General features: G+C 41.5%; 1 protein-coding gene across 1 annotated transcript; it reads left to right on the top strand.

Annotated features, from left to right (window-relative positions):
- Positions 1-669: 669 nt before the first annotated feature.
- On the top strand, positions 670-22220 carry VSIG1 (V-set and immunoglobulin domain containing 1). Its single transcript, XM_005484467.4, has 8 exons — positions 670-853; positions 4205-4365; positions 10471-10578; positions 16560-16758; positions 18220-18375; positions 19028-19147; positions 19883-20009; positions 21423-22220. Exons 1-8 carry the CDS (start codon positions 805-807, stop codon positions 21604-21606), a joined length of 1104 nt encoding a protein of 367 aa, XP_005484524.2. The 5' UTR covers positions 670-804; the 3' UTR covers positions 21607-22220.
- The last annotated feature ends 140 nt before the right edge of the window (positions 22221-22360 follow it).

Raw genomic sequence — 22360 nt, 5'->3', positions numbered from 1 at the left:
ATGAGAGGTGAGGGAGAGCCTGGTTTTACCTTTCCCCTCCAACCTCACATGGCCAGATGCTGAACCCCACCTTCCAAAAGGGCTTCCCATGGGATCCTCAGGCATTAATTAGTCCCATGCTTTCAACAAGCACAGGAAAAGTCCCTGCCCTGGTCCCAGTGCAGGCACACATGCACAAGGCAATGCTGCCCTCTGCTCTGTGATCACTGCCCATGGCTGTGTACAGAACCAGCTCAGGGCTCTGAGTCAGCCTCAGTCAAACACCATGGAGCACAAAAAGCAAATCTGGCTCCTGCAGGAAGCTGAACAAAATGTATAAGAGACATGCTTTGAATTGAAAATGTACTGACAATGTATTATCTACACATGCCCATTTTAAACAGGAAATTACAGAATTAACAGGAAATAAAGATTATTCATATTAGGCCTGACCCCTACACTAGTAATCAGGTTGATTGCCAAGTAGCTCCACAAATACCTTTCTTGTACTCAGTGAAAGTACTTAAGTAGGCAAATACTGCAGGGCCTGGCAAAAGTGGGAGCATTTGGTCTTCTCTGATTCAAAGGTTTATTATTAACAAAACCCTTGGTTGCTCAAACCCCACAAAATGGTTTCAAGTGAACAGTCACACCACTAGCTGGAGAAAGGCACACATGTGATAAAGGAGAATGAAACAGCTCACTGACGTGTTGAGACACAGCTGATAAGGAAAACAAAAAACCAACCTCAAAAACTAAACCAGTCCAGTCTCAGTGGAAGCCAGAAGCAGCATCTGGTCTTTTTTCTCTCCCAGCATCAAGAAGATGTGTGCAACAGTGCTGAAGATATTTCCAATTCTAGCCATCCTTGCAGGTAAGAATAACAAACATTGAGATGGTGCTGGAACAAAGGAGCCTGTGGGGGTAAGAGAGCAGGTGAGCCTGACTGGCAAACTGGGAGAACTTAAGAGATTAATGATTTCAGGGTGGAATAAAATTCATGGCTATTCTGCCAGACCATCCTCTGGAAATCCACAAACTGACCCCTGCCAGCCAAGAGCTTTTTGTTCAAGAACAGAATTTTGGCTCTGGTAGATTAATGCCTTGCTCTGATGTCAGGAAGTGGCAAAGAGCTCTGTGTGGAGAGTTCAGGTCTTTCATGTGTTTCAAGGTCAGGTTTTTCCACATTTGGCTTTTGTCTCCCCTTGATAATAGGGCTGGAAAATGATCCCTCAACCACCAAAAAATTTTGGAGGATGATTAACTTTAAGCATGCAAAGAATCTTTTAATTAAATGAGGACATAACACTTTGTGAAATACAGGAATTTTATGGTATAGTAAAAACTACGTATTACTCATATTTCAAGGGCATTTCATTGTGCTAAGCTTTATGTTTAATATATACAGCAGCAGTCATTTTAACACTCCATGGAGATAAACAGCCCCTGTATCCATTACAGAAAATGAAAATTAGTTTCCACATCTTCTTTCCCAGATGGAATTCTCTGATTTGGGTGCCATAGAAATATTTTAAGTAGCTGCTCCTGGAGTTTCAGTGTTCTAACTCTCACACACATATAAACCCAACAGATTTTTACCTTAGATATGAAATGCAGTTTTGAATTGGTACCATATGCACTTTTCAAAGCAATGTCCTCTAATTTGAAAGTTGTGGATTTAAGATTAGCAATGTGCCCATATTGGTGGACATTACTGACTGGGGGTTCCTGTTGTGGCTCAGAAAAGATCAGCAAACTTGGATTTATTTCATGAGTGTCAAAAACTGCAAAGGACTTCAGTGAAAGTGGGAGATTCCTAATTAACTGTGACTTTGTGGGAAGGAAAGAGTTTCACTATAATATTGATGAGTAAAGACATGGATCAGCCATTTTTAACAAGTTATGGTCCTGTCCACACAAGCTGTTTTCACTGTGTTATTTCTTATTTGTGCACTTTTTAAAATTTAAACCAAAAGGTCTGTATGTAGGAAATGGGATTTGGGGTTGGAAGCCATAAATGCAGAGTGAAGCTGCCATTGACATTCATGGTGAGGAAACAGGCTCTGTTTCACTCTGCTGTCAGTCAAAAGATCCATGTTGCAATTAGCATTGGTTTAAGCAGACTTTTTACTTGAGGGAAGATTATTTCGATTAAATGTATTTCTTCAAGATATAGTTTTATGGAAACTGGAATGCTTTGTGGAGTAATTTTTGCAAAAATAATTTCTTCTGGAAAATCTTTTAACAGTCAGACTCTGGGGCAATCCTGACTCTAAAACCAGAGAATGATAAAGTAAATATGTGGAGCAGATGACTGGAAAATTGATGCTTTCACAGAATAACACTGTGTTGAAAGACAGTACCTTTAATCCTGCAAAGAGCAGAAAATAAATACATGTAAACTGTGGCAGGAAACAATCATCCTCTGGCCAACAGTAATTCTTAAAGCTGAGAGCAGTGAACTAAGATACCTAGAATAAGATGGCACAGCTTTTCTATTAGATCTCAGTAAGGATTAAGCTGCTGAACTCACAAGACAAGCAGAACTGGCAGCCAGTCCTGGGATCCCCTTTCCCCAAGGCAGCTTTGACACATTTAGGTCAGGCTCCAGCTATTCCTGTGACACTGTATTGTATGTCTTCACATATAATATAAATCTTGTTGTAGTTTAAACCCATTAATTTTCATCCTAGCTTCCATCAACATGGAAAATATATTATTCTCTTCTTCCTTGCAGTGAGATTTTACTACTGAAGCCATCAAAAACAAAACAGTTTAGATAGGTTTGCATACTGTATTAACTCATGTATTTGCAATATTTAAATAGATAAAATGACAAAATAGATTGTTTATAAAAAGAAACAATCTATTTTGTCATTTTAAACTATTAAATATTGCAAGGACAAAATAGATTGTTTCTTTTTATAGACAATGTTTTCTCACACAGGGCTTTTAATTTCAGCAAAATGCTCTTTAGTATTACTGCAGATTCTGCTTATACTCTCAAAAGCAGCACCCCAACATAAGATGCACAGATCCTGCATAGACAAAAATGTTTTACATTTTTGTCTCAATCATTAATATATGCAATAAACCTACATGAAAATTATTATGACATTAAATTCTCGCCTTGCCTGTTTTGCATAGAAACCTCAAAATGTTTAATGTTTTCAATCCCATTGAAAAGAAAAACATTCTCAGCCTGAATCTATAGACATTAGCTTTCAAACTGGACTCAATAACCTGAAATTCAGGCTTATTTTTCTGACAGCTCTCTCTGTGCTGTCATGTGTCATCATGGCTCGTAATTCACAGAGGATAGAAACAGATAAATACTGTGAGGTGGTGCTGGATTCCTTTCATTACTGTGATTGTGTAGTCAAAGCTGATCAGAGCACTGTGGGAAGGGCTCACAAGTTGTGTTTGCTCCCCTTCTGCTCTGAGCTCAACAGAAAGGGTTGATTGAGTTACCAAAGAACTCCCTACAACCCACACAGTAAAAACACTTCCAAAAAGTTTAGTTTGATTTTACAATGTAATAGCATTGGGGAAAAAAACAGCTTCTGGAGGTAAACTCTTAGAAACCTAAACAAAACCAAAGTAATTGGCAAAGAAAAGCAGAGAAAAGCTGCTGGACTCCAGACTGAGGGATCTAACAGTGCCACCGAATCCCAGTCAGAACATAAGGGTGATGGAGTGAGAATACTGGAGGTGATGATGCTCCACAGTGGAGGAGACCAGATATCTAATGAAATAACTGCAAAAAAACCAAAAAGGGCAAGAAGGGTGTAAGAGAGGGGTAGACAGAGATGTGAATGAGAATGCAAAGGGCAAGAAGGGTGTGTGAAAGGGGTAGACACAGCTGTGAATGAGTGCAAGCACAGGAGAGCACTGTGAGTGCAGACAAAATCTTCAGTTTAACCACAGACTCTTACTGAGAAGATGAGTATCAGCCAGTGAGAACAAGTAGGGGTTTAGGAACTCTGCTTTTTAAGAATATTATTTGTTGTAAGGGCAAGAGCATTCTGGGGGATTAAGTTGCTTGCTAGCTTTTACCCAGTCCCAGTTCGTTATCTCTGAAATTTCCACACAAAGCACAAGGGAAGCTGTACTGAAAAGGAGAACAGCCAGATCCATGCTAGAGTTTGTTCAATAACACAGGAGCAATAATTCCTGCATGGCTCCCAGGCAGCCCCAGCTGATCTCTCCACTCTCCTGCCCACAGGCCACACCAGCGGGGTGGTGGTGACAGTCCCTGAGAAGACAGTGAATGTCACTACAGGTGGAAATGCAACCCTCCTCTGCACATACACCAGTCCTGGAACCCTGGGAAATTTCTTTATTCAGTGGAGTTTTTACAGTGCCAAAGAGAGCCAGCTGCATACCGTAAGACATTTGTTTGTTATTACTATGAAATGATATTTGAGATATCCTTAAGTCCTTAAAAGGTCTTGTTATGTTTGATGGGATTATCCTTACTACAGACCAGGTAATGTTGAGGTTCCTAACTAGAAATTAAGGACTGGGGTGCAGTGAAATTTAGGGGCAGATGAACTATCTAGGCTCCTAGCTCCCACTGACATGCCTGACTGCCTTCACAAAGTGATGAGAAAGTATAAAAGTGATTCAGATGCTCAAACAACTTGCTCCAAGTCACAAAGGAAATATGAAGCAAAGACCAGGTGTCCAAAAATCACACAAGGGCTGCAGCTCCTGAACCAGCTCCCTTTTCTCTTGTCTGGCAGATATTTCCTGCCATTGTGAAAGCTGCTTTCCTGGTGAGACGCCCTTGCCTATGACAATGTGTTGTTCCCCATTTAAGGGTCAAATGAGAGCTCCTTGATCAGGCCCTGCCTTTTGGCAGCTCAGTGAGAGGAGCTGTGCACGATGGTGGGCTGTGAATAAATTGAGCAGCAAGTGTTGGCAGCACTCTGCAGAAAGTTGTCATAGCAGGAAATTTGCCACTCAGACTTGCATTGGTATTTCCCAGCATCCCATGGCTGTCACTGTGGAAACAGAACAATTACAGGTCAAGGGCAAATGGGCCCTGCCCTTCCTGAGACCCCAAAAGGCTGCACAGCCAAACAATATCACACTCTGGGGGATAATGGGACTGTGGTGCAGGCTGGAGGGTCAGCATGGAGGGGATTGGGAAGGACACCAATGCCAGCAGTGACTCTGAGCCTGAGCCTCTCGTGTGGCTGTAAGGAGCTTGCAGAGCGGCCTGGTCTGCCCCAAAGGGGTCAGGGATGGGATCTGCCTATAGGTACTCCCACTGCTGCCCAAACCTCAAGAACTATCTGTTAATCTTATGTTTTGGTGGGGAAATGAACCCATGAATTTCATTCCCAGCATAACACAGAGTATGAGCTCCCATGAGCTCAGTCCTGACAGGTGGTGAGCAGTCAGCAACACATTCTTTTAGAAGAAGAAATCCTGATTAGAAGTGTTGCTGAATCCTTGAAGATTATTTGGATTCCTTTTCCATGCCCTGGCTTGTGCTTGTGGAACAATCATTTCCCATTGTTTTTATCCTGTTGCCAACATATTTTTTTTTTTCTGGTCATTCAATCCTCCTGCCAGGTGTTACAGCTGAGAGTTGATGTAAAGAGATTTGACTCAGAGGAGTATCACAGTCCACACTGAGGATATTTTTGTCCTGTTCATTATTATTTCCTAATAATATTTCAGTAGGAGCCTTGCCATTGCTGATACAGCTGTACCTTCCATTTGTTTTATCAATTACAGCAGAATTTGCCTGCAATTTGCAGAATGTGCAGGTTGTAATGCATTTGGCATTGAACAGCAATAGTCAAAATGTAAGAAATGGCAATTTAACCCAAGACAGAGTTGCTCACTCAACTGCAGTATATCACAGCCACAGATAAACCTGTATCAGTGCTAAGCACAAACCCTGGGCCCATCCCAAATTCTAACTCTAGCTGGATGAAAGACTGATGTAGGCACACCTTGGCTGATTGTGTAGCTGAGTAGTTGTTACTCATTGTTTGCTTTCCTCAAGTTAAAACTATTTTATTAAATGAAGAATTATTACTGAAAGGGTGGTAGCTACAGTTTTCCTAAGTTGTGTATAGTACAATATATTATAATTTTGATCCAGTATGTTACATCTTAAATTATAACTGCTTGTTCAGGTGGGAAGTACAGCACTGGCATAGAATCAAGCTCATCTCATCCAGGTTTGGTTAGAGACTTTCTGTTCTACTTGCATCAAATTTTCCATATTGCAACACACTAAATGCCATATTTTTTTCTGGTCACAATCAAGAGAAATGAGCAGGTTGCAGTTATAAGTATTTTAGAGGGAGAATCACACACTTTCAAGAGATCCAGGAGGGGAAAATCATTTGTAAACTGTGGCTAATGATGAGAAAAATACCCCCTGAAAATTACAATCATAAAATACTGTGGGTGGTTCAGAATACACTCAACAAGAACTACCCAATGCAAGACTACCAGATGCCAGGGAAACTTTATGGATCATTCCCCCCAGTGCTCCATCCTGGCTCCCGCAGCTCTCACTGCAGGCACAGGGAAAGATGTGTCTATAAAGGTCCATGGGAAGCACTGCTGGGGAAAATTGCAGCAGGATTCCCCCATCTGAAACTCATTTCACGGCAAATTCACACATTTGGATGGCTGTGCTTGCGATGGGTGGTTTGCATTTTCATTCCATGAAGTCAGTTCAGTGTGGAAAGGCCCCGGGTTAGTGCTAATCCCCCTCTCCTTGAACAGCAAGGCACAATCCCCTGTCCCTGCTGCTCTCCTGGGCTGGCAGGGAGGCTCTGAGGGTTCCTCTGCTCCCTGGGTCCTGCTGCTGTCCCTGGAGGCTTCAGGACTCGGCACTGCTCTTTTTAAAACGCTTTCAGCAACCCATTCAGTCTTGGTCATTGACTCTGTATCCTTTCACCACCACCTGGCAATTCCTTACCATTTTCAACCTATTCACAATAAAATTAATGGTGTTAAGGCAAACACTGGGAATAAAGGCTTGTGGCTGCTTGTGGAAAATATGGTTTAGGAAATCACACCACACAGCTGAACATAAAGTTGGATTTTTACCCTCCCTCTGAATGAGGCTGATATTTCTATTTCAGGCTGAGTTTCAGAAAGGACTGGGAGCCTGAAAGCCTGCATGTTTTCCTCTCACAAGTTTAAACAAAAAGATAATCTCTCTACAAACCTGGCTCTGCCCTGGTGGCTTGGCACATTGCTGAACTGAGTTTCACATTTTGTTCCAAGTAGGAAACATATGCATGAAAATGGAGGAGATTGCCAGCTTTGGCTTTCATTGTTTAGGTAAAACAATACTAATATGCAATGCAAAAATATATTTAATATGGTAAAAGGACAAACAAAACCATATTGGAAAGACAGGCACCATACCTTACTGAATACCAGAACAATAGTATGGTTTGAATTTTAACTGGAATAAAATTATTTAATTTTATGAGATATTTATATTCTTCTAACAGATCCATAACAAAATACCAAACATTTCCTTGTAAATAGCATATATTTGCCCTGAAAAATTTGTTGAAAATTCTGGCTCTACTAAAAAATTTGCCCTTTTTTTTCAGCAATTAATTGGATAACATTTTCAAATTCCATTTTTGACTATTGGAAAATTCTGCCAAATATTTTGAAGACAGGAGACTAAGAAGTTTTCTAAAAAATTGTAAAAAATACATCTTCTCCCATCAACTAAATTTTAAAAATTCTTGACATCTTACTAAATGCTAGATGTCTTGATGACCATGTTATTCACACAGGCACTATACTGAAAATAATAAGATTAAGCAGAGAAGATATTCTCTATAACAAATACTTGTGGAAAAAATTATTGATTTCAATAAATACTGTTTATTTATTAAACATATATGAGAACATGGCTCTTTCTAGAGTGGCAACAAGTAACAGAGCAAGCTGTAAACATTATATACATTTATAAACATTATATATAATTAAGGCAAATTTATACTACTAAGGAGCTTTTGGCTTTAAGCATTAATGAATGAGAGGGTTCAATTACCAGATTTTAGGACATAACATATAAAAAGCAGAGGCCATAGGTACCCCTTTACTTTACACTGCCACTTACAGTCCAGATTTTGCAGTGTTTTGAGATCCATAAGATCAGGTGAAACCAGTGAGTGAAATCAGCAATGCCAGGAGCAGGACTAGTGCCAGTGTTAATTTAATGTCCCTAAGTACTCAGCAGCAGGTTTTACCTTGCCGCAAGGGCAGGCTGTGCTTTTCTTTACTTTGCAGCCCTGCTACTGATGCAGATCTGCCTCCCAGCACTGCCTTGGTGAGGTTGGTTTTATCTTTTGCTGCTTGTTGTGGCATTTCCATCCCCTGCTTGCTGTGGTATTCCCCTGCCCTGTTTGCTGTGGTGTTTCCATCCCCTGCTTGCTGTGGTGTTTTTTTCCATCCCCTGCTTGCTGTGATGTTTCCATGCCCTGCATGTTGTGGTATTTCCCATGTTGTGGTGTTTTCCTGCCCTGTCCTGCCCTGTCCCCCCTCCCCAGGGCTGCCACAGGTGTCCCAGCTCCAGCCTGGCAGTTACACCAGGGGCAGGGAGGAGCCACCACAGCCAGGCTGCTCAGGCGAGCAAACAGAGCCAGGTGTTCACAGCACTCCTTTGAAGACAGCACAGCTTTAGTGGGTAAACATAAACTTTTTACCAAATGAGCCTAACTCTGCTCTTTTCCTGAGAAGTTTCTCTAGGAGAAGTAATTTCCCTCACTTGAACTTAATAATGTAAGTATAAAATCATGGAAAATAGGATGCCATACATATTTTTAACTTTTTATTTTTCCCATTTAGCCCTTTGCAATATGCCCTTTAATGCTGCATTTAAGTTTGAAATAAAAACTCCCAGCCAAGGATCTTGAGAACTTTCCAGCACTGAGTGATCTCTATTTTACATCTCCACAAACTGAGGCTAACACTGCTCTGCTCACCCAGGGTCCAGCACAGCCTGGCCTGGTTCATAAGGCAAAGCCCAGCTCCTGCTCAGACCTGCATCTGTGCTTCATTTCATGCTCTGAGTCACCTGGCTGGCCCCTGTGTAAAGCACCTAAGTAAATGTTTGCAAGCTGAAGCCTCTGTTGACTCTTCACAGGCGAGGCTGCAGCCTTGCAAAGCCAAATCCAGCTCCTGAACCCAGCCTGGGCCACACCTTGAGCCTCAGCCCAGGCCACCTACAGCTGAAGTCACTGAAATGCTCAGGGACACTGCCTGGCCAACCAAGATGTGCCCACAGCAGGATTCTTGATTGAAATTTTAAATTCACTAGATGAGTAAAGGTCATGGATGCCTGTTACTTTTATGCAAAACAGAATTATTGAGAGACTTATGAAAATCTTCTCCAAACAATGTGAACTTGTGACACATTGGTCAGCAACAGGGGACAAGGAGGGAAAGCCCAAAGGAGGAAAGACAAGAAAAGTGACCTGAGCACAGATGTGTCAGCTCCTTCCGCCCTGACACCCCAAATTCAGATGATCAGAAGTCCCAACAGCAGCACAACTCAGCTGCCCCGCACAAGGCAAGGCACAGCCATGGGCACTGGGCCATCCCAGGTGAGAGGCAGAGAAGGGCCAGCCCTGTTTGTGGGTGTTTCCATCAAAGCCTCTGAAATAACAAATTCCCCTCCATGTAGGCTGAGCAGTTCAGGGGACACCTTCACACACTTTGAGCCACAAGACACCTGAGATGCTCCTGCAGAGCTGTCAGTGCTGCAGGGGACACCAGCCTGGGAGCAGAGCAGTCCTTCCCAGCCCATGAGAAAGATGAGCTGTGGGGAGCACCTCCTGAGGCAGTGCAGGAAATCTTCCTGGAAAAAAAGGGCCTCTCTCATCCATAAACATCTCCTTTTGCCTAGAGCTGATTGTTTAGAACTGAGTTTTATCTAGCACTTGGATGGCTGAGCAGACACTGTAAGGAGCAGCTCCATAGGGAGCAGAGACAGCACCTGCAGAGCAGAGGGATGGAGCTGCTGGTGTTTGTCACTGCCATTGGAGTGACTCTGGGTGTCACTGGGACCATGGGACACATGTCACTGCCATTAGAGTGACTCTGGGTGTCACTGGGACCACAGGACATGTGTCACTGCCATTGGAGTGACTCTGGGGGTCAGTGGGACCATGGGCACTGCCTGTGGCTATCACAAAGTGCAGACAAGAAGAAAATAATCAGGCTGTAACTGGGGTGTTTGTAGCAAACATTAGACTTTAATCTTAGTGTGCCTAATTTTAGGTAGAATTTAGGAATAAGCTGGTTTCACCTTGTGGCTGACAAGGCCTGAGGTACTTTCTGCACAAAGCACTGAACACGAGGCACCCTGCCCTCGTGATCAGCACGGATGGTAGGTGGGGAGCTATGTGAGAAATGGCTCTTTGATTTTGGGGGAACATTTAAAGTCTCATTTAACTCTCAGATCAGCACATTTTTACTCAAATGCAGCATTCCCCATGCCATGGTATTCTGAGTATGGATGAAAAGTCAGTCAGTCTTTGTCAAAAGACGGTGTATGTGACAGATGCACGGGGAAGATGTAGCTGGAGATACAAGGTAAGAAAACAATCCCCATAATCTTAAGGGGGAAACAGAGCTAAATAGCTTCTACTAGATGTGTGCTACTGTGAAACCTGTATCCATATTCTGTATTGAAATCTGAAAAGCTGCACATGACTGAAATAAGTTGAATTGGATGCATGATCCAGAATTTTTAACTCACCCTATTTTTTATTGCATTTTTTCTGTCAAAATTATTTTGGATGTAGGTTTTGTGTTGAGGTTTTTCCTCCCCACCTATTCTAGGTGGCTGAACTGGCACCTTCAGGAATATTCTACCCAAAGGGTATCTGTAGAGTGTGTGCACCCACAAGGATCCTCTGGGCTGAATGTGAGCCAGACTGGGCAGCCCAAACTTGGGGCTACATATTTACATAGAAAAAAAATCATCCTGGATCTCCTTCCTAGAATATAAAACCATTTTGAGATGTGGTGGATACCAAGGACACTGAGCTGAACCAGCTTCCTCTCTGCTGTCAGCTCAGTGTTCCAGCCCTAATCCATTCCAAACTCTCTGACTGCAGCAGGGTTCCCATCTCACCATGGAGTACAGGGTACAGCCTAATGTGAACTGACATCTAATAATAACTGCTGAAGAGCAGTTACACCAAATGCACTGAGAAAACACATTTGTTCTTGGTGGGAATTACTCACTAAAAATTCAGCCACAAGAATGATACTATAAGAACCTGAAAGAGCTGGTCCTTCAATACATTTGCATCAGTTAAAGCTGCTGAATTATTAATTCTCTAAAGGTTTCTGACTCCCTTCCTTTCTTCTTCTACCAGTGCACTATTGTGAAAAGACACTTGTCATTATTAATACCTCCAATTCCCTGTGAAAAAGCCCAGTAAGGGATATCCCTGTGATATCCCTGCTACCTTCTGGCAGATCAGAGTTTTGACAAAAATGTGTGAAAAGAAGCTGTGGATGAAAGAAGAGATTTGGGCCCAGACTCAGTCATGTGATGTGTCAAAGAAACCAACACATGTGTGAACATTTGCTTTCTTAGCTAGCTGAGCTCAGAACCTGAGCTTTGGGCCTTCATTAACACTGACTGTGTGGTACTTGTTCTCTCCTTAGATGGTAAGATGCTTAAGGAAGTGATGAACATTTTTCCCCTTGTTATTTTATAAATTCTGTCTGTCCTCAGAATTCAAAAAGAGATCACAATCTCAAACAAGTGAAATTCTTAATATCCTCCATTTTCTAGTAGCTTGAGAAAATGTCAAACAGAAAATGACAGCCCAATGACAGGGCCCTCTGGATGCTGGAGCTTTCCAGTTCTCCAGGCAAAGACTGAGTCACACACTGAATCCATCAGAAAAACATCATCCAACAGGATCCTAGAGCTTCACATGTGGTGGAAAGGGAGAAGAGGCTGGGGGAGGAAAGACAGGTACTGGAAAAGAGGTCATGTCCTGAAAGTGTCCTCCAGTCAGGAAATCAGGATTCTGTGGAGATTAGCAGGACACATTTAATGCCTCTCTAAGTGCATCTCATAACTCTGATATCCATAAGTACTGGGCATGTAGAGCATTGTGATGCAGAGACTCCAGGAGATGGGGATGGGAGGAGGGAGGAGTGTTGACCTGGAAATTATGAAGGAGTCCATCCAAAGCCATCTGAAAGACACATATTTACACAAATTCTAGTATATATTTGTCCTGCCAAAAGAACAAGAGAAGCAGAGAGAGGCATGTTTCTTCTAATTTCCAGCCTGCTTCTCCACACACTCCCTTCACACCCTAAGGAAGATTTTTCTATGGAAGTTGTACAACAAAAACCTGTAGGTGGGTTCCTCACACCCTGCTGAACATCTGGCAGCTTTTCAAAGTCCTCAGCTCCTCAGACTGCTATCTCTGCAGGCAGATATATTCCACATCATCACAGTTTCATGTCCAAACTGCCTGTGGACATGAAGGGTAACCAGAGCCCTGGTTAGGATGGCTGGGCAGCAGCTCTGGCACTGCCTGGCCACAGGTTGAACAACCAACTAAACTGCAGCCCTTTCTAAGGTCACAGATGGGCAACTGTGCTGTTCAGCAGGAACCAGTGTCTCAGAGTGTGAAGTTATTAGGGACAACAGTTTTAGAAGTGATAATCTCCACTCCTCCTTCTGTGAGTTGTTTGATTAGTCACCCAGGCAGCTGCTTCCAGGAAATGTGAAAAGGCACCATTTTATGATAACTTGCCTGAACAAACTCGCTGGTAAGGAGAAGCAGCAACCATTAATGCGCCCTCAATATTGTTTCTGCTCTGGTAAATCATCAACTTCACTACAGCTGCTCATGATTTGCTAGAGGACATGAAAAGCTTGTTTGAAGGGAAGCATAGCAGATTTCTTTTGTATTTTTTGCATTCAAGATGATGCACTTAAAATATATTTATCACACAAGATTAAAAAGGTTTCCAGAAGAAGTCTACCATTGCCTAAATATACAGTTTTCCCATACATACATTTTAGATAATATGGAAAGAAAAGTCAATGATGTATGTCTGTAGGAGAAAACATTAGCTGGCAGTCGCCCAAACCCAGAATGTTTTCCATAACTTCAAGAGGAAACATTTTTTTTTTACTTTTGAATCAAAACAGAAACACTTTTGCAAAGACTTTCATTTCAGTTTTCTGAAAGCCACAAACCAGCTTTTCAAGGACAGCATAAAACCACTTTGAACCGGGGTTTAAAATATCCATTTTGAGTGTATTGTTTAAAATGGACTATGAATTCACAGCCAATTAACTGAAACATATTCCTCTTAAATGAAATTTCCTGTGTACACAGTCCAATCATACCTCTGGGACAAGAGATACACTCAGCAATTAATCAGAACATTTTTCAGCCTTTTTGGTGTTTACCACCTTCCTTCAGGCAATGAACTCCAGAGCCAGGGAGATAAGCAGGGAACAGGAGAGAACAGAGAACAGGCAGGAGCCTGCAGAGGAGCTGAACACATTGCCTGAGAGTGTTTCACTGCTTTATGTTCATGGCTGACAAAAAGTGACCCAGTAAGAAATTCTGTTTGAATCTATGAAGAGAAGAAATAATCTCTGCTGCACTGACACCTGCCTCAGATTGAACAGCATACACAAAATATTTTCTCTGAATTTATTGACTCAGAAAGAGAGAACACAGGGATTAGTTTTGCAGTGCATTGTATGAGGACTTGAGCATGTAACTCACCCTGACTGCAGGTCAAATACACCAAGGAGCACTTGCTCCTCTGCAGGGTTTACTGGCATGCCCCAACTGCATTTACAACTTGCAGTGCCAGTCTTATTCCCAGGAAGATGGGCTGTCTAGATGAGCATTCCATGGACCCCTTCTGCTACTCTTTACTCTCACATAATTCCAGATCACTCTGAGGTAGATTGAGAAGAATTTAGCCCCTCTGTCCAACAACCAAGCCTTTAATAGGGTATGATGGGCCTGACACTCCTCTCATGCTGCAGCAAGACACACATTACTTCACTTAAATAATTGTAGAGCTAAATTTCACATTAGTGTAAGGAGCTGATGGAACCCTTTTCACTGCCCTACTCCAAGAGTGCAGCTGGAGAGGAGATGGAAATCCAGCCCATCACTTTGAGAGCTATCCAGGAACATCAGCCTCAGAAGAGGCTGAAGTCAGAAGTCACAGTTCTTGTAACTTCAGACTTTTGCAAGAACAGTGATAAATAATACTCAGCTATTGCTCACATTCAGATAAATGTAGAATGAGACTAATGTGGCCCAGTGTGTTTTTTGATTCCAGGTAGACAACTTTTTTGATGAGTGATTTGTTTAAACCAAACTATTTTGAACACTCTCCTAACCCAGGGAATATAGTTTGTCCATCCAGACTCTGGTTTGGCAGCAGAGTTCCATCTCTAGATATTTGCAAAGCACAAAATCAGTTTTAAAACTGATGGTGTTGCATGCATACAATGGAAAACGGGAGCAGTATCCAGCTTCAGCACTTTCTAACCAGGTCTGTCATCGAGCTGACCCTGGACCTCTTACACTTCCCCAGTGTGCCAGCAGTGTTCTACACCTTGGGAATGCTTTGGTGTTCAGAGCCCTGCCTCAATTGTACCTGGTGTTTGTAATCCTGGGGCAGGGAAAGATAAAGTCTGGCTGAGGAGTGTGCAAAGCTGCTCTTGAGAGAGGGCCAAGCTGCAGCCCTGGAGCTGCTGGTGCTGTGCAAGCTGATTCTGACCTTCATTCCAAAGCCATATCTTTGCATAAACCTGCTGTGCTCTGACAGTTTTGGAGTGTACCTTGCTTTAAGCTAATAAAGGCTTTTAGATAACATTTCTTAAAGACTTCAGTCAACACCGTATCAGGGAGGATAAACAGAATTAAGAATTAATATTCTTAATTCAAAATGCAATCAGTTGATCTGTGAAGTAAAACAAATTGTACTTCTCACCAGGGATCTGCAGTATCCCTAAAAGGCAGGGAACTTTGAACAAAAGGAAATTTTGATACCAGTCAAGTGAGAATGGCCTGTGAAGAGGAGTCTGTGAAACTTTTTCCTTCAAGCATTTTCCTACTATTTCCATTAAAAACATCCTGTTACTTCAACTTCAGTGATGATTCTGAAATACTGCCAGTAGGAACAATGTTAGATCTATTTGGGTCACAACCTATAATTCTATATGGACACCTCTCACAAGTTTAGAGAAGTGACTGACTGTGCTGGAAGTGTTCACTTTGCCTAGGGTGTGTATGTAGACACAGGGGAACATATTGCCTACTCAAATACTGTCACTTTTATACAACACTATCATTAACACCTCAGAAAACAAGTAATGAATTGTAGTTTTCCACATCTTTGTTCTTTCAGATCTTGGTTTCAGAGCAGAGTTAGCTTGGACAGAGGGCAGGTACTCTTTGAGAACTACTACACTTACCCCAGAGCAGATGAGATATTGCAGTTCCTAAAGGGATTCAGGGCCCAAGGCTCAGATTGCCATCCAGGCTCTGCAGTGAGCACAATTCTACCTCTCCTCTCCCTCAGCAGACAACAAGTTTGGGCCTATGAGGCCACTTCTACTCCACAATGCTGCTAAGGGCAATTGATGCTACCGAAGTCAGTGAAATCAGTCAATGTTAAATCAGCAATTTTTATTTGGGAGGAAATGCTGCATACCTTAGAAACATTTATCCTTACTATGCCTATCATTTGGCAAACCATTTTTTTACTATTTAGTAGAAGGAGAACTTCTTGATTCCAAATAGGAACTCCCCAAGCACTGGGCCAGCAGGTGTTCTTTACTTCCTCCCTGATATAAATTCAAAAAGCAAAGATAGTCCATGACACTGCCTCCTAAGCTGATGACACAAACAAGAATAGAATGGCTGCTATAATTGCATGTTTGATGACTCTGCTCTGTTCTTGTACTGCATCCTCATGGCTTTCAAATTTACTGCCAAAAGATCAGGTGCCTTGTTTACTTAGACCTTTGTCTTGTGAATTCATTTCAGTCCTCTGATTGTGGAATTTTACAGAATCCTTTCCAGATTCTGTATCTGGAAAGCTCTGCAGCCACCCATTTTTACCAATGACAGGTCCATCCTTGTCATAATCTTTTACTGAGCTGCTTATTAATGCTATAAAATTATCAGTGCTTCACTTAATATCATTATTCCCTGTGCATGACTTAGCATTTTTTCATAAAATTGTCATTTGATGTTCAATGGTCTCGCTTTTGTTTTTGCAATTGCATCAGTCTGTGCCTGGAGTATCCACAAAGATTTAGCCTCTGTCAATTACACAATTAAAATACCATTTCTGAAAATCTTGTTTTTTAAGGACCTTTAGAAGTATGCATTCAAATGTACTATGTTTTCATTTCTGCTTTCTTGGGGGAGGAGGCAAGAAAGGGGATGACATTGCTTGGCTGTAATCAGAAATCAAATATATTCTGAGTACCAAACAAAGCAGCAAGAAGATCTTTTGTTATTAAACTAACAATTGTTTCTTTATCGCAGATCTATTATTATTCAGGGGGCCAGTCTTACTCCTATGGAGCATTTAAGAACAGGATAACAGCTTCAACAAGTCCAGGGAATGCATCAATAACAATTTCCAACATGCAGCCCTCAGACACTGGTTCCTACACCTGTGAAGTTTTCAGCCCTCAGGGCGATGCTGGACAGAGTCAAAAATCCGTGGTTGTCAATGTGCTGGGTAAGTGCCTCCCCTCTCTATTGCTGTATTGTCTTTTCCATCCCATATTATGAAACACTGAACTCACAGCTCCAAGTACGTAAGGCCAGAGGGAATAAGAGGCTGTGGTAAACAAGGCCCATGATGCAGAGGGAGCTCCCTGAGTCACTGCTGCAGTTTCCAAGGGCTCTGGAGGCAGCAGAGCCTGGCTGCCCTCTAGCTTCCAGCCACAGCTCACCTGCTCCCACTGCTCAGCTGCTCTGCCTCAGCTGCAGCAAACCTCGCTCTCCCAACACTGCCCTTCAGAGTCCCTTTGTGCTCTCCAAAAGTTCCCTTCTGTAAGAAGGTAAGAGGGTGGCTAGAATTACCCAGCTTTGCTCCATTTTTCATACTGGAAATCAAAGTGATGCTAGTTTTGGTTAAAATAAAACACCATTTTAGCTGGGAGTGACAACTTCTCACTGAAACTACTTCATGCAGCCCCAGCACGGTCCAAAACTTTGCTAATTCTACCTAATGCTGATCATGGTGACTTGCATAAATGTAGGGAGAGGCAGCAGCACAGCCCAAGAGTTCTGACTCACATCAATTCCCAAAACCTCTAGAAACTTATTGGATTAAATTAGTACAAAGTTTGTTTTGTGTGAAAGAAAGCAATAATTCAACCATGAACAGGCAGAGCAGAAAGGATGAAAAGCAGATGAACTTGGCATCACTTGCCTATCTTCCAGGGATAAGCAAAAAATGTGTCAACTGATTTCCTGAAAAACCAAAGTACTACTCATAATTCTCATCTAAAATTCCCAAAATAAATAGTAAATCTTGGAGCAGTTGAATAAAAGATTTCACTTTTTACATGAAAACCAAGAAAAGTTGTTGGTTTGGGCTACTTTCATTGCTGGTGGTTTCCCTTGACAGCACTCTAAAGAACCACAAAAGAATTTCTGGAGTAGGAAATGAAAAACAATTGGTGTAAGTGAAGACAGAATCTTCCTTTTTGTGCAAAATGAGGACATTATATAAAAATGGATACATTTTTTAACAGAACTATAGCTGATTTATTTCCTTCACAACTGTTAAAATACTGAAACCGTCAGGCCTTGATCCTTTCCCTCTCTGTGGAAAAGCTCCTGCCACGTCTGTAAATAAAATGATGTTGCTATGTGCCAGAATGGTGTACGGTGAATAGTGAGTAGTAGTGAGTGAAAATAATTGATAGTTGTAGTCTCAACACCTTCCTAACAGTTAATATGCAAATGAAAGACAATAAAACTGTATCCTAGGCCATGTACATATATTTAATATTACTCAATTTTTTTAATGGGAGAGGCTTTGGTCAGTTCCATAACTGAGACTCTGCTCTTGGATGGAAACCTGTAGATGGGGTTCAGCTCTTTGCTCACAGCAGCTTGGTACCAGAACTTGAGGTGGAAGTTTGCAGCCCAGGTGTGCACTCCTGATGTGTCTGTTCTTATTTTGCAGTCAAACCATCAAAACCTTTCTGCAAAGTAGAAGGAACCCCTGAGAAAGGCCATCTGATCTACCTCCTATGCAACTGTGAAGAGGGGTTGCCTCGCCCCACCTACCGCTGGTACAAGGTCGATGAGAACACCCTCAAGCCTGTGAGAGAACAACTTGGTATGTAACCATAGGACTAACACACCATGTTCAGGATCTGAAATTCCAGCATTCCAAATGCTGTGTATCACACAGGCTAATTAAAATTAATCCTCCTCTTCCAATAGTCAATGTCACAGGATCATATCTTTACTTATTCAAATCAACTGACAGCTGTCAAAACCACAGGATGCTTTTTCTATTTAATATATTTAAAAAAAAGTTGAAGTCCTGTCCATGCCTTTAAATTGTTAAAATGAGAGAAATATGTATGCCTTTACATCTCTCTTCCCTTGAAACCTTGAATGAATTTGAGTTGAATCAATTTCTCATTCAAGTACTAGCACATCCTTCCCTCCCAGAAATTTTCTGGACCTGTTACATTTTCATTTGTGGAGTTACACAGACAACCACAGAATCCGTCTGGGTAAAACACCAGCCAGACTGGTTGGCAGAGTAGGGGCTTCTAATACACCCCTAAAGAATCCACTGGAGCAATTTTCAAGGAAAGTAAATATTTTATTTTAAAGAATATAAAAAACCACACAAATAAATCAATAATTGCTGATCCCTTTTTCTAATATCTGGATAGCTCTTTGTTACCCACTACAGAGAACTGTTTGCCTCTACAGAATAAAAACAATAATGTGTACCTGCTCTCCACTTGTCACAGATCCAAACTCTGGCATCCTTTACATTGGCAACCTCACCACCTTTGAAACTGGCTACTATCGGTGCATAGCCAGCAACCAGCTGGGGAACAGCACCTGTGAGCTGGACCTAACAGCAAAACGTGAGTAAAACACACCAAAGCAATCACACCTTTGATGGAGGACATGCACAGCTTGCAGGAAAATTTTCAACAACTTTGAAGCTTAGATTTTATTTTTTTTTTTCAAGTAAGAACAGAACAGGATTTGGAGAGCTCTGGACTTTTCATCCAGGCCTGCCCAGGCTTTATGACGACCTAGAAATCTGATTTAACATCCTCACCTTAATTTCCTGCAAGGAGCAGGAGCTGGACCTGGTTCTGACTGCAGAGTCTTTGCTGAGAACAGACAGACGAGGAGTTTTGAGCAGTTTCTTCCAGCCAACAGCCCCACTGAGGTCTCCCCAGCCCAGAAATTACAACCATCAGTGAAATGTGGCAGTGCAAGGACCAGGGCACTGGAGATGTGACCACTAGCTGAAAGACAGCTAAAGGCAGCCTGGATTTCAGGATGTGTTTGCAATGATTGAAAAGCAAAGGCTTTCACCTGCTGTCAGTATTACAGCCCAATAATTCCCTTAGCCAGGCACAAACAGGGAGTTTGTTGGGATGGGGAGCTACCCAGTGAGAGAGGAGGCAGTAAAAAAACACCCAAGCACAGGGCTCTCACTTTCCTGGAGCATCCTTGGCCACCCTCCTGCACAGAGTTCTTTGAATCCAATCCCTTCTTTCTGCTAAAGGCTCCTGCACTAAACTTCCATGGGATTTTGCTATACTGCTACTTTATAAAAAGTAAAGTAATTTTTTTTTTCTTTGCAGATTCAGATGGTGGTATTGTTGCTGGAGCACTGATTGGAGCAATTCTGGCAGCTGCTATAATCTGCGTTATTGTCTGGGTCTTAACCAAGAAGGCAAAAAATAGGAAGTCAGCAAATAATGAGATGCAGTAAGAATTTCTGTTTACTTCATTTTAAGACAATTATTTTTGTAAAGCACTGCTGTAAAGAACTAAAGTGAAATGCATAATACAAGTTTTGAGAAAACTTCCGGAGTGAACATCTGCTTTTGGGGGATTTTTACCTGTTGCTCTTTTAACAGAAGGTGCCATTGCCCTCTTCCCTATTTTAACAGGCAGCTTCCACTTAGCAGCATCTGAAACAGTGAAGTAAATGTTTTTAAACAACACAAACTAAAGTGGCAAGTTATAAAAACAGCTCTTTAGAGTTAAAGTTAATGGGGTCTGTTAAAAGCAGGTGGAGGAAGTAAAAAAAGAAAGAGCAGCTAAGGGTCACCTCAGGAAATTTATTAATATTTAAACACAGAGGGCTCAGGTCAGTGCTATCTGAAATTACAGGACACACACTTAGGATACTCCCAGGCATCTCAGATTGCAGGAAACTCAAGGTTTAGACAACAGAATGGAGCCCAGAATGTCCATTTTGATCCTGTCCTGGAGATGTTTTCTTCTCTGTGCTTTGGTTGCTCATTTTTCCCTGTAATTGCCAAATCTTCAGAATAGGGATAATCTCATGCACTATGTAGACTGTACTCAGCCCATTGATATAAAATGCTAAATAACTACATATAGTTGAGGCCAGAAAAAAACTGTGACTTCCCTGTAGCACAGGTTTAAGACTTCCTAATATGGAATTCTGCTAACCCAGACCAGTGATCAGTCGCTCATGCCCCTGATTTCAGCTTTCAATTGATGCAGCATTAACACCTAGTTTTGTACTTGGATCCTAATAAATCTTACTGCATTGAATGAATCCACTAGCATCTGATATTTTTTACCATGTGAAAATGCTTCAGTATTGGGAGTTGGTTGATTATCGTTTTGATAAGATAAAAATATTTTTACTAAATGTTATTAAAAATATTTTTCTAGATTTCCATATTTTCTAAAATACTAAATATATTTTATATGACTTTTCCAGATTTCAATCTTTTCAAAATTCTTTTCTGACTGAACTCTATTTTTCATGCCCTTCAATGGGCCCCCAGATGTACATGGAATTTCCCAGAAAGCTCACATGAAGCAGCAGGTTTTGCTATCACACCTCAGATGCTGCCAGCACTCAGTTTCCCTTTCCACTTCCCTGGCACAACATTTAAACATACTAAAATCTATTTTATTCTAATGGGATCACTTAAATAAGCAATGCAGATGTCTTTCTAGCTAATATGCTGTCAGTCTTTCTGTCTCAGACCAGTGGTGCTGTAACCTTTTATCACAATCTTCAAACAGTCACCATAACATCAGTTCAGATAGCAAATACAAAGATTCGTTATTTTGAAAGACTCTAGTACATGGGATTTCAGTATGTGAGATCACAATCCTAATCCTGTCTTTCTGCAGAGAAATGGTTCAGAAACAATCCAATGCAGACTATGTTCAGGTACCCAATGAAGAAAACATTCCTGTGACAACAGTTCCATCAAGCAATGCAACAAATGAATACCCAAGTGTTGATGAAACAGCAGCTCCTGCAACACCTGAAAATGATGAGAAGCAAGAAGCAGAAAAAGAAGAAACAGCCTAGAGTTTATAATAGTTTTCTTTGTCACCTTTGGACCCCTTTGTACAAAAATTGTTGTCATTGAATTAACATGGAAACATGACTAAAACTTGTATTCAAGGCATTTGTATTGTGACCCACTGGGGTGGATCAAAAAGAGTCTGTTACACAGGCACTTTGAAAATACCAGAAGATTTGGCCTTTAAAGTAAACCAAATTTATTTTATTATCTAGTTATACAGTACAAAAATTTACGTATAAAAAGAGTATCATCAACGTCAACCTATTTTGCAAAAGGAATTAGGAAATGGGCTGAAGCATTTGTTAAAGTAAGACCTTTCCAGTGAACTCCCAGTAATGCTGCGTGTGCACAGTTCAGAAGCACAGCAGCCTTGTCCAGAAACAGTGTTAGCCAGCCTGCTTCATGTGCACCAAGTAATCATGGCCAGTACATTGCAGTGTTTCAAGGAACTGATTTTGCACATCAGAATTAAAAACAGGTTACATTACTGTCATCAGAATGCTGAAACATCTGTTAACATCTTCACAGATGTTGAGACGAGTCAAGAAAATCTTGTGTGCCCGAATTTCACGTAAGCTTAAAAAAAAAAAAATCCAGGAAAATTTTACTCCATTGCTGCCTGACATGGAAACCATTCTGTTAACATTGACCTCTTTGGCCTAAAGCTCCCAAGGGTGCCAGTGTTACAGAGTTGTCTGTTTCAGCAATTCTGATTTTCAGTTTAATGGAATTGGCATTTGGGTACCCAGTTCAGAC

The sequence above is a fragment of the Zonotrichia albicollis genome, chromosome 14 (genome assembly GCF_047830755.1).
Source record: "Zonotrichia albicollis isolate bZonAlb1 chromosome 14, bZonAlb1.hap1, whole genome shotgun sequence".
NCBI classification, from domain to species: domain Eukaryota; kingdom Metazoa; phylum Chordata; class Aves; order Passeriformes; family Passerellidae; genus Zonotrichia; species Zonotrichia albicollis.
Note: the sequence above shows the minus strand (reverse complement) of the source record. Positions and strands in the feature narration are given on the sequence as shown.

Bases quoted from the DNA above. Each gene is read 5' to 3' on its own strand.
- VSIG1 (XM_005484467.4), top strand. From the start codon at position 805: ATGTGTGCAACAGTGCTGAAGATATTTCCAATTCTAGCCATCCTTGCA. The intron at 4,366-10,470 runs GTAAGACATTTG...ACTCAAATGCAG, and splicing joins AAGAGAGCCAGCTGCATACC to CATTCCCCATGCCATGGTAT. The intron at 20,010-21,422 runs GTAAGAATTTCT...GTCTTTCTGCAG, and splicing joins TCAGCAAATAATGAGATGCA to AGAAATGGTTCAGAAACAAT.